The sequence below is a fragment of the Eleutherodactylus coqui genome, chromosome 2 (assembly GCF_035609145.1).
Source record: "Eleutherodactylus coqui strain aEleCoq1 chromosome 2, aEleCoq1.hap1, whole genome shotgun sequence".
Taxonomy (NCBI): domain Eukaryota; kingdom Metazoa; phylum Chordata; class Amphibia; order Anura; family Eleutherodactylidae; genus Eleutherodactylus; species Eleutherodactylus coqui.
Window position 1 is genome coordinate 314,133,424 of NC_089838.1, and position 12,218 is coordinate 314,145,641.

At 44.5% G+C, this 12,218-nt stretch overlaps 1 protein-coding gene across 1 annotated transcript in view; it reads right to left on the reverse strand.

Moving 5' to 3' along the window:
- Nucleotides 1–12,218, reverse strand: part of LOC136612873 (potassium channel subfamily T member 2-like) — a 195,272-nt gene that overhangs the window by 85,070 nt on the left and 97,984 nt on the right. The window contains exon 7 of the mRNA XM_066593593.1: nucleotides 1,265–1,339. Coding sequence (XP_066449690.1) covers nucleotides 1,265–1,339 — 75 coding nt within the window. The remainder of the gene's footprint in view (nucleotides 1–1,264; nucleotides 1,340–12,218) is intronic.

The following is a 12,218-nucleotide window of genomic DNA, read 5'->3' on the forward strand; positions in this document are numbered from 1 at the left end:
AAATAAATGCCATACAAGTAATCTAAAAACAGTGCTATGCAATGTGTAAATAATACCGCCATCTAGAGCTGAAATAATACTGTAATAAAGTGACCAAATAACAGCGCCATACAAAGTAGTGTAAAAACGGTGCTATACGATGTATAAATAATACCTCCATACAGTGCTGAAATAACAGTCATCAAGTGACCAAATGGCCCAAAGTAATTTAATAACAGTGCTACATGATATAAAAATATTAAAGTGACCAAATAACAATGTCAAACAAAGTAATTTAATAAGAGCGCTACATGATGTAGAATTAATACCCCCATTATAGTGACCAAATACGTGCCCTACAAAGTAATATAAACTTCTATACGATATAAATAATACTGCCATACAGTGCTGCAATAATACCGCTACAAAATGACCAAAGAACTACTCCAGAGTAATCTAATAACAGTGATACATGATGGTAGAAATAATACTGCCATGAAGTGAACAAATAACAGCGCCATACAAAATAATCTAATAACATCGCTATACGATGCACAAGTAATTCTGCTATACAGTGCTGCAATAATACAGCTATACAGTGACCAAATAACAGCTCCAAAGTATTCTAATAACATTGCTACACAATATAAATAATACTGCTATACTGTGCTGAACTAATACAGCCATATGGTGACCAAATAATAACGCCATACAAAGTTATTTAATAATAATGCTACATGATGTAAAATAGTGCCGCCATACAACTAATAGTAATTTGACTGGTGGCCCCATGCCTCGGATCTGAGGTGTCCCTTTAACAGGCTGATGTGGCGCTTAGGCTGTCCCTGGTGGGTTGTTGTCAGCCAACTTTTCTGTAAACCGCTATAAGAGCTGACTACAGTTTTACGACTCTAGCTTTTGTGCAGTTTACATGTTTTGACTATTTTTCACCTCTGTTATGCCCTTTCTGCTTCTCTACCAACAGGGCTTTGGGGAGCGCCTGGGAGTGAAAAATATGTCACCTCTGTGACCCAATATGGAAGAAGCGGTATTAAAGCGCTACAAGTAGGTGACGCCGCACGACCCCTCACCTACATTCCACATAAAAAGCTTTTATTCTGCATGAATGGCTTCCAGGGAAGGTAGATAGCGGATCGCTGCCTGCAGACTAATGGGGAGAGCACAGGAGCTGCGGTCATAGGGGATGGATGGGTCACCGGCGCTGTACATGAGGAAGATGATGAAAAGGGCAACCAACAGGTGGGGGCGGGGGGGTGGTACTTACAGTAACAAAGAACGGCAGAGTGTTGAACATCTCAAGAATAAACGGGAATCTGAGCAGCTGCTCCCAGATGTTCCCCTGAAATACAGAAGAAAACATATGTAGTAACTGTATCATATACCGTATATACCATATAGTCATATATAGCCATAAAACCCGCAATAGCAAGGTTTTATGGCTTGTGTCTCTACATAGTGAAGGGTTATGTTAAAGGCATTGCTCCAATTAGGTTGCAAAAAGACACTTATGTATTAAAGGGGTTTTCCAAGTGTAAAAAAATTGATGACCTTTCCCCAGAACAGGTAATCAATAACTGATCAGCTGGGATCCACTGTTCGGGACCCCCGACAATCATTTGTAGGCCACTGTCACATTTTATGATAGCAGATAGCGCTGTACATTGTGTAGTGGTCATTCATGGTATTGCAGGAACAGCTTCTCTTGAAGTGAATGCAAATCCATATCTGGCCACTGCACATTGTACGGCGCTGTCTGCTTCCTGCTCTGTACACTGTGGCAGTGATCTGGTGACTAGTTGACCAGCCAAGTGGAGGAAAAGTTATCAATTTTTTAGATCTAAAAAAACCCTTTCAATTCTACTTTCTCACACCAAGTGGTAAGATCCAGATTAATTCTGCACACACTTAAATGATGTTTGCTTTCGCAGCTGCTGCTTGACATTGAGTGTTGTTGCTTAGTTCACTTTAGAGAGCGGGAACTTCCTACTTAGGGCTTTACCCACTAGTGTTTTTTTAACGCAGCGATATCGCAGCATTAAAAAAAACGCTAGTGGGTAAAAGCCCTTAAATGGGTTGTGCTGAAGCTTCTTTTACACAGGACAACTGTTGGGCACTTCATTTTCGGCCGTTTTCCCTCGTCCCCCTCACTGCTGGCTCGCTGCCCACGTTACCCCCACAGAGAGGAGGACACTTAATGAAGCTTTGGCCACACATACATTTATTTTCAATGGGATTGCCGGAGATAACCAAATAAAAGAGCTTGGCTATTTCCCTCAGCCCCACTGAAATGAATGGAGTGGTGGTTGCACATGTGCGGCCATTGCTGCATTCAATTTCACATCACTGCAGGTGGGAGAAGTGACCCCCACAGTGACGAGAAGAGGGGCACATTGGACCCCAATTCTCGGGATTGTGGTTGTCTCAGGGGTGAGACCCCCCACCAAGACTTTTATCACCTATTGTCATGCGCTCTGCTACTGTGCGACATTTGATCCAGTTGGCTCTGCTACATCATCCCTCCAGTCAATGCACTGTTAATCCTTCCTCCTTTAGATGCTACAACTCATCACCTGTTTGTTGTTTAGTTTCTGTGTATTCTTGCTTTGGATTAAAGTCTCCATTACCAAGTATCTGTAATGTCTTGTCCTTGAGAGGATCACGTAGTGCCAGGGGGATGCATATTCCCCATGACACCTATCCTGTAAATAAATGATAAAAGTGTATCTTGGGAATACTCCTTTAAGGCTCTTTTACAAGTGCTGATGCTCAGGTGTAAGGGGAAGCCCAGGTTCTGCTGTAATGATCTCTGTTATGGTTTCTATAGTTATATAATCCGGATGGTAAAGGGGAATCTCTACTGGCCATCCTACATTACTGCAGTTTGTGTATTTCTCTATGGAGTGTTGTATAGGACTTCCCATTGGCTGCAAAGGTCAGATGGGAGATCTAGAGGACTTGAGATCATGGAGAGCTGCAAGCTTGAGAGCACATCCAGTGGTACTGAGCCATAAGAGAAACTGCAATGCCAGGAGAGACAGACGTGAGGAGTTGGCTTGGGGAGCCCTGGAGAACGTGTCCTGGAGAATCTGTGCCTGGTAGAAAGGGACAGTGGCACAAGAAAGGAGGCAACCAGTGTTTGAGGAACGTATCTCCATAATGTGCCAGAAATGACATCGCTGATAGAACTGGGCTACAGCTAGAGAGACTACTACAAAAGGGTTCACATCTTCCTGCAGCTCTGATATGTAAGTGAGGTGGGGCCTCAGGAAAAGGCCTGACGTGTGCACACGAGTTGTGACTTAAATGCAGGCCTGCCAATTAAAATATGTGTGCTCAAGCCGACTCCAGAAGAACACATATACATCCTCCAGTTACAGACAAGTGTCTTTTCCACGGGGATTGTCAATGGGGACGATTGCAAAAGGACGCCCTGTGATGTCTGGCTCCCGGCAGCTGTATTCCTCTTCAAATATAGTAAATAAAAAGCTGCAGTCCCGCTAAAGAGTTCCCCACCGTGCGGGGTCCCTCTAGCACTACGCCATATATTGTGGGTACCAGCTGCAGCATTCCTGCCGCCGCACTACCTGCCGCAGCATCTTACGTCATAAAACGAACAGTTGCAGCACCTTACGTCATAGCACCACCAGCCACAGCACCACCTGCCGCAGCACCTTACGCCATAACACCACCAGCCGCAGCATCATCTGCCGCAGCACCTTACGTCATAGCACCACCAGCCACAGCACCACCTGCCGCAGCACTTAATGTCATAGCACCACCAGCCACAGCACCACCTGCCGCAGCACCTTACGCCATAACACCACCAGCCGCAGCATCACCTGCCGCAGCACCTTACGTCATAGCACCACCAGCCACAGCAGCACCTGCCGCAGCACCTTACGCCATAACACCACCAGCCGCAGCATCATCTGCCGCAGCACCTTACGTCATAGCACCACCAGCCACAGCACCACCTGCCGCAGCACCTTACGTCATAGCACCACCAGCCACAGCACCACCTGCCGCAGCACCTTACGCCATAACACCACCAGCCGCAGCATCACCTGCCGCAGCACCTTACGTCATAGCACCACCAGCCACAGCACCACCTGCCGCAGCACCTTACGCCATAACACCACCAGCCGCAGCATCACCTGCCGCAGCACCTTACGTCATAGCACCACCAGCCACAGCACCACCTGCCGCAGCACCTTACGCCAAAACACCACCAGCCACAGCATCACCTGCATCAGCACTACTAACTGCGCCATCTCCAGCAGCGGCATCACCAGCAAGCCCTCTAGTACATGGTGCCACCCGAACACCACACAACTTGGACGCACCTTTGCAGCTACCTACTGTGGCCATGTAGTCACAGAGCTGCGTAGCTCCGCACGGTCACATTCAGCTTTCACCAGCATCAACATCTAAGGTCCACGTAATCTAATCTATCACTTTGCATTTCATTCTTTTCATTTGAATGGCCAGAGGAGGCCGCAAGAAGACCAAAATATCACTTAAGAGTAGAGAACAATCAGTAATAGACTTTCTAGAAATGGCGTCCACTGGTTCTAATGCACAGGACAAACTGCGTCCAGCGATGAAACAGCAAACGGGCTCTTCGCGGATATCATTCTCAGCCTCAAGCCAATTGACACCTGATCCTTTCTCTCAGACCCCGCATAGCACTGACTCAGACTCGCTGTCACAGGACTTCCATGGCCAAGAAGGTTCTGACCTCACCAATACGCTAGAAGATCAGGAAACCCTTGCCACAACCTCGGTACCAGCCCCTTGGTGCCAACCAAATTACTCCCCAGATGGTCTCTAGATTTAAAGAGATGCTATCCAATGAGCTCTCCAAAGCTACAGAGACTATAACTAAACCTCTCAGGCAGGACCTATTGGAGATTAGGAGGAGACTGGATTCCTTGGATTCTAAGGTGGATTCCACAGTGTCCAGAGTTAACCAGAACTCCAAGATGGTGTCTGACCTACAAGAACGCTTGGAAGCCAACATGAAAATAGAGGATCTTGAAAACAGATCCAGAAGAGAAAATTTCAGGATTAGGGGACTTCCAGAAAGTATAACAGACATTCCCAAAGCAGTCTCTGATCTCCTCCTGTCCCTCATTCCAGACATCGAGCCCTCTTGCATGGAGTTGGATAGAACCCACCGGGCCCTGACAGCACAGTGCAAGGAGGGTCCCCCTAGAGATATCATTGTTAAACCGCATTATTATTCCATTAAAGAGAAGGTAATGCAAGCTTCCAGAGCAAGTCATTCCATCTCCATCGCAGACCACGAGGTCCAAATTTTCTCAGATATTTCCCCTGGGACGATTCAGAGGCGCAGAGCACTGAGGCCCTTACTGCTCTGTCTGGCAAGCAGAGACACGCAATCGTTGGTCTTTCCCTTTTCACCTTTGCTTTTTATACAAAAACAAGCAATACGGATTCCAATCCTTTGCCAAAGGTGAATCTCTGCTCCTCCAACTTGGCCTCCTTTCAAAAGAGCCTTCCCCGTCGGCCAGCTCGACGGATGACTCAAGACCTCTCTCGCCGCTTTGGAAGTCTACAACTAAGCAGGAAGCGGGATCCACAACCTGAACTTTGTCGGTAACAGCGTTTCATAAGGGATCTCCTTTATATCTTTTTTTTCTTCTCTCGCATTGAATGCCATGCAATAATACCTTTTTGTTATTAGATATTGGTGGGCCATGTATGTCAGGCATCTTTAGAGTCTCTGGTTGAGGTTTATAGTTGTTTTTCTGTATTTAACTTTGATGTTGATATTTTGCACCTTCAATGTGATCGGTGCTGCAGGAGCTTCTGCTCCCTACCATGATGCACTGCAGTGGATATTCATATCCACCATCCATCCATTCTACATCACTATTGCGACACTACTTTGGGGAGTATATTCCCCCACTTTTATAGTTTTTTTGTTAGTATTTTCATGTTCTCGGTCTTCCCCTGTTATATGTCTGTCGTCTTCCCTTTTGTGCACTCCACCCTTTCCTTCCTTTCAGGGCTCTTGACATTGTCCCTTATGGCGAGGTAACCTGGACAGTTTTTTTCTAATCATTTTGACCCCTGGTTCTCTCACTTGTACCTTTAAAGGCATTTTTATACTTTTTCTAAATAGGTCTACTACATTTATTCCTTTTGTCTCACACAATGTCTAGAGGTTCAATTCGCCTGTCAGAAGACACAAAGCCTTTGAATACTACCACAGAATTCGGCAGACGTTTTCCTTCAGGAGACGCATTTTGCCCCGGCTTCCACCCCGACTTTTTTCCACTGCAGCTACCCAATGCACTACCTAAAAGAGGTGTGGGGATCTGGATATCCAGATATACTTCTTTCGTCCTTCAAAAGATTCACAGAGACCCTGAGGGTAGGCTTTTAATAGTCTCAGGTGTACTTAACAGCTCACAAGTTACTCTTGTTAATTATTACGCCCCCAATACTAAACAACTTCCATTCCTGCAAAACCTTTCTTCCTTTTGGCTCCCACAATATGAAGGCCCAATTGTGGTGGGTGGAGACTCCAACTCTGGATGTTTCCATCGATGAATTAAATGCAGATAAAACTAAAATCATTCCCCCTACAGCTCCCACTTACCAATTCGCTAAACTCCTGCACTCCTTTGACCTGGTTGATATCTGGTGAAACCTTCACGACTCGGACAGGAATTATACATATTGCTCTGTAGCACATAATCTATATACCTGAATAGACCATGTTTTCATACAAACCAGATTTGTCCCCAAAATAGCTCAGGCAAAGATTCTGACCTGCGCATGATCTGACCATTCACCGTACTTAATCTCATTCACAGAACTGGCCAGTTACAAAACAACGGGGTACTGGCGGTTGAATTATTCACTCCTCAATAAAGAAGGTGTACAAAAGGAGATCTTGGACACCATTGAGGATTTTTTGTCCATAACCTTCCTGGTGATTCCTCATACGCCACCAATTGGAAGGCCCATAAGGCAGTAATTAGAGGGAGATTCATTCAATTAGCTTCCAAAATAAAGGTTAAATGGGTGAAGGAGCTACAGCAAAAAGAGGCCCACTATTCGTCCTTATTGGAACACCATAAAAATAACTTCTCTCTGGACCTTCTTTCTGAAATTTCTAAAGCGCATACTGAACTCAATCTATGCTTAACTACCTTAGCAGAAAAACAATTAAGATGGTCCAGATACAAATTCTTTTCTCAGGGGGATCGACAGGGTAGATTGTTGGCTCAGCGACTGACTCCCAGACCCTTCCTCCCTGCTCTCCCCAAGTTACGCCTCCAGAATGGTAACCTGAGCCAAAACCCATTAGAGATCGGAAGAGCATTTGGTCAATTCTATAGGACTCTTTACACTAAAGAATGATTCCCACAGCAAACATGTGAGGAATTGTTTGACAAGGTGCTTTCTAGGTTGACACCAGAACATAGGGATATCCCTGAGAGGGAGGTGACAGTGGAGAAGGCCTGGATAGCAGTAAAATCACTTAAACCTTCTAGGGCCCCTGGCCCAGATGGTTTTTCAAATGTATACTATAAGAAATTTTTCACACCCCTGGGCGGTCCCATGGTTGGGTTTTTCAATTCCTTTCTACAAACTCCATATTTATTCCCTACAGCAAACAAAGCCTTTATTCACATAATCCCAAAACCTCACAAGGATCACTCTATCTGTGAAAATTATCACCCAATTTCCCTAATTAATAATGACCTAAAGATTCTTTCTAAAATTATGTCAACCAGACTTAACATATTCATCAATCAGTATATCCACCCGGACCAGGTTGGATTAATCCCCGGTCGACAAGCCACCGATCAAACTAGAAGGGCGATTGATATTATCTCGGCGTTACCATCAGGTTGGGACGGGGAGACTAACAGGCGAGGACTTCTCCTTAGCCTATATTTACGCAAAGCCTTTGATTCGGTCTCTTGGCAATATTTATTTTTTATTCTTGAGGGTATGCATTTTGGAATGAAATTCAGAACCCTAATCCTGGCTCTCTACTCATTTCCCTCCGCCTCGTTCCGGATTCGGAGCTTTGAGTCTGACACAATAGCTATTGAAAGAGGGACGAGGCAGGGATGGATGCCCATTATCACCTCTTCTATTTGCATTAGCAATCAAACCCGAGTTGGCCTCTATGCTTAGAGCCAATGAGAGTGTTAGAGGCATTCACATAGGGGGACATGAACACAAATGCACCTTATATGCAGATGATGTGCTGTTGTTCATCTCCTCCCCCCTCACCTCTCTACCTAATATATATCAAACTCTGGATGAATTTGGAGCGATCTCGGGTCTCAGAGTTAATGATACCAAATCGCAGGCTCTAAAACAAAACTTACCCCCTTCCATGCTTAAACTATTGAAATTAATTATCTTTGAAAGCCTTTGTGACACAAATGACCAACTTTATAACACCCAAGGACAAACTCCCCTACATGAGGAGATGGGAAGGGGAACGAGGTGAGGAACTACCAATTGCTGAGTGGCATAAAATCACAACATCAACTGCAAAACTCTTTATTAAAGTACCAATTACAGAAGCGGGTTATAAACTTGGTAACTTGTTCCAAAAAGAATCTCCAGCATGTTTACAGGGACTTTAGGCCTATGGTTTAGGGGATGTGGAGGGGAGGGATCCTTTCTACATATCTGGTGGCACTGCCCTAGGCTCCGCAGGTTCTGGATTTAGGTATACACCCTTATATACTCCATTACTAATATTTTGTTACAAAAATCGTCCTGGGAAGCTTTACTGGGCAAACGTATCCCTGAGACCCCCAAACACACTCACACATAGATATCCTATGGTTTCCTAGCTGCCCGTACAGCAATCGCTCCTGGAGGAAAACATCAGTTAGTGTCGATTTAGTTAAAATGAAACTGTCATGGATTATGGTTAATGAGAAACTGGCAGCTATTCTTGCAGACCAGGGAGCGGTATATGAAAAAATCTTGTCACCTTGGTACCAATACTCGCTTACTCTGCGTCTATGGAACCCAACAGCTATATCTGTGACCCTCCCAGGGGTCTCTAGCTCACCTTCAAGTATATCCTCTACTCCCCCAATAAATATATGAGGTATATATCTATGGAGCTAAATCAACAGAAGAGTTTTTGTACCCTTTCAACTCAGGAGCCCCGATATGACAAGCTACAAGCAGAGCCCAACTCCCGCACCCCATGATCCTCCCCTTATGTGTTTTCCCTACTGTCTTTATACTTGTTTCTCCCTTAATGTTACTTTTGGTTCTGGTCTCTTCAGGCAGATTATATTTTGTTTCAGTAGGGGTTTATCTAATAAAGGAATAAAACATTACATTTTACTTTATTCTACTCTGTAAGAAGTAATACCTGAGATGTACTTTTGGGGCATTTTGCCCAACTTTGTAACCCCCTGACTATTTAAATGAATGTAATATTGAAAGTCGTTTAATATGTTTTGACCATTCCAAAAAACTAATAAAAACTATGTTAACCAAAGAATGCCCTGTGCCCACATATGTCGTTAGCTACCAAGTTGAAATGTTATCTGGTTCTGTATTAAACCACCTAGAGCCCCATATCGGGGATGGGTGCATTACTTCCACCAGGATGCCCTGGACTTCAATGTGTATAGAAGACCGGTACTGATAGCAAGTTGTGGGGAAGCTCGGCGATTAGCTACAAACAAGTGCCTGCTTCCCTTGCGGTATTCCCAAACCAACAGCCCCATGTAAGCCAGCTGGCTGGAGCATTTCACCATATGTTGTATAATATATCATTCAAATGTATGGCCATCCATTTTGGACTTGCTGGCTCTCCCAAAGCTAGTCCTGGCACTTAGATGGGGGTTCCAAAAAGGGGGAATATGTATAGGGTTGTCTTAATAGGATAAAGTCTTTAAAAACTGCAGGTGCTGCTGCCATGGAATTTAATTCATGACCCCTCTGTGCCGCTGCAATAGGGATAGAGCTGTCTGCAATAAGAACTTGTCCAAAATCAGCTGATTGGCAGGGATCATCAGCAAGCGGATCCCCACTGATGACCCGTCCTGAGGATGCATCATCCATATTAAGGCTCCAGACAACCCCTTTAAGTCCTTTCTCCTCTTTTATGAGCTAAGTGACGGCAAGCATTGGAGTAGACAGAAAGTTACCTGTCGCACATCTGCCATCAGACGTCTTTTTCTCCTCACACATCAATAGTAATTAAAAGAGACTGAACACTTAAGACAGCGGAGACAACAAGCCTAAAATGGAATTACCTGCCCCTCATTGTCAAAATCAATTGTACCGAGAACACCGAGATTTCAGATAGAAGCTGACAGAGTTTTCTCCGCTTCGTGCAAATAAATTACTGTATATAATGTTATCCATCCAGGCAAATAATCAGAAATCTCTTAATTACACAATCTGAAAGTCACCGCTGGGAATGTCACGGGGGAGAGGAAATTATCTGCCGGAGGCCTCTGTGTCTGACACATTGTAAGGCTCTGATCACACGGGCGTTGGGGTTTTCCGGCGCTCCGCTCCGTTTTTGGAGCAGAAAAACAAGAAAAAAAAACGGAAATAAAGTTTCCATTTTTTTCCATTGATTTCAATAGGTTGTAAAAAAATGGAAAAGTTTCCGTTCGCTTCTGTTCTGGGCTTCTTCAGTTTTTTGAACGGAACAAATAGCGTAGTGTGCAGCGCCATATGTTCTGTTCAAAAAATGGTAACAGAACGGAAGCGAATGGAAACCTAACATCAGTGAGGTCACTGCTTTCGTTCAGTAAAAAAAACTGAAACAAACTGAAAGTATTACGATTTTTTGGAAAACTATTGAAATCAATAGGGGGAAATCTGATCAGTTTGTTTCCTTTTTCACGGCTAGCCAATATATGCTTCCATCTAAGCAGTTCCCCCCTTCCCTCCCCCTCACCGGCTCTCTGCCCCTTTCCTCCCCTCCGAGCGGTTTCCAATGGGAGTGGGCGGGGGTGGAGCTAAGCTCCCGCCCCCTCCCCACCCCTTGTCCATAGCCAGCCATGGGAGTGGGCAAGACAGCGTGGAGCTTAGCTCCGCCCCATCCCGCCACCTCCCATTGCAAACCGCTCAGAGTGGAGGAGAGAGGCAGAGAGCCGGTGATGGTGAGAGAAGGGGGGACTGCTTAGATGGAAGCGTATATCGGACGGCCGTGAAAACACCGTCCGATATGCGCTTGTGTAAATAAGCCCTTAGGCTGTTTACACGGCCGAAAACAGTTGTGTCCAAGATTCTCACACGCAATTCGCATCGCACAGCACACGGATAGATGGGCTGTATTTTCCTGCACGTTGTGTGCATCTCACAATGCACAAAACACGCAAGAGAATATCGGCTGCGTACATACGGCCTCAGGGTGCATTCCACCAAAATGTTTTTTCTGTCCGATTTACGGACAGAAATATTATAAATCATATTATTTTAAACGGTTTTATTCCCAAGTGCGCTCTTTTTAAATCGGACGGGCGGTCCTAGCAAGAAAAGAATCGCAGCATGTCCTATTCTGTAGTGCTTTTCAGACGTAACTCATCCATTCAAGTCCATGGGTGCAATTAAAAAAACGGACGGCACTCATGTGATGTGACTGCAATCTGGTTTTATCACGTTGTAACTAAAAAAGGGTGCAGAACAATTATTTACATGATTTGGTCATCATGCATTTTTTTTATGTAAAATGGATGCAAAACAGATTTTAAAAAACACAGAAAAATAACAGAAAACACAAAAAAAAAATCACATGAAAAATCAGCTTGATTTTTCGGAACTGAAAGAAAAACTGCTGATGTGAATATACGCTCAGTGTGTGACACAGACATCGGTAGAATTTGTAATGACTCTTCATTGTTTCAATAAATCTTGTATAGTAGTGATTGAGAAATGAGAGAAAGGCATGGCGCTGAAAGAGGTTGGTGCGAATGTAAGGAATGGAGGGGATGGGGGGGAAAAAGAGAAGCGAAGGGAGCACAGTATGGAATGGAGGGGGTAATAAATAAGGAGTGAAAGGAAAGAGATAAGGAAAGAAGAGAGGTGTAGAAAGGTCAGGAAGAGAAGGGGTTAAAGGCTATGCACAGTTTGCAATCCTTTTTAAACGATGTGTTTTTGGAAACGAAGACTTTTTGTAATTGGTTTTCATTAACTATTTCTGATTGATTTCTATGCTTGTATTATTTTCCAACTCG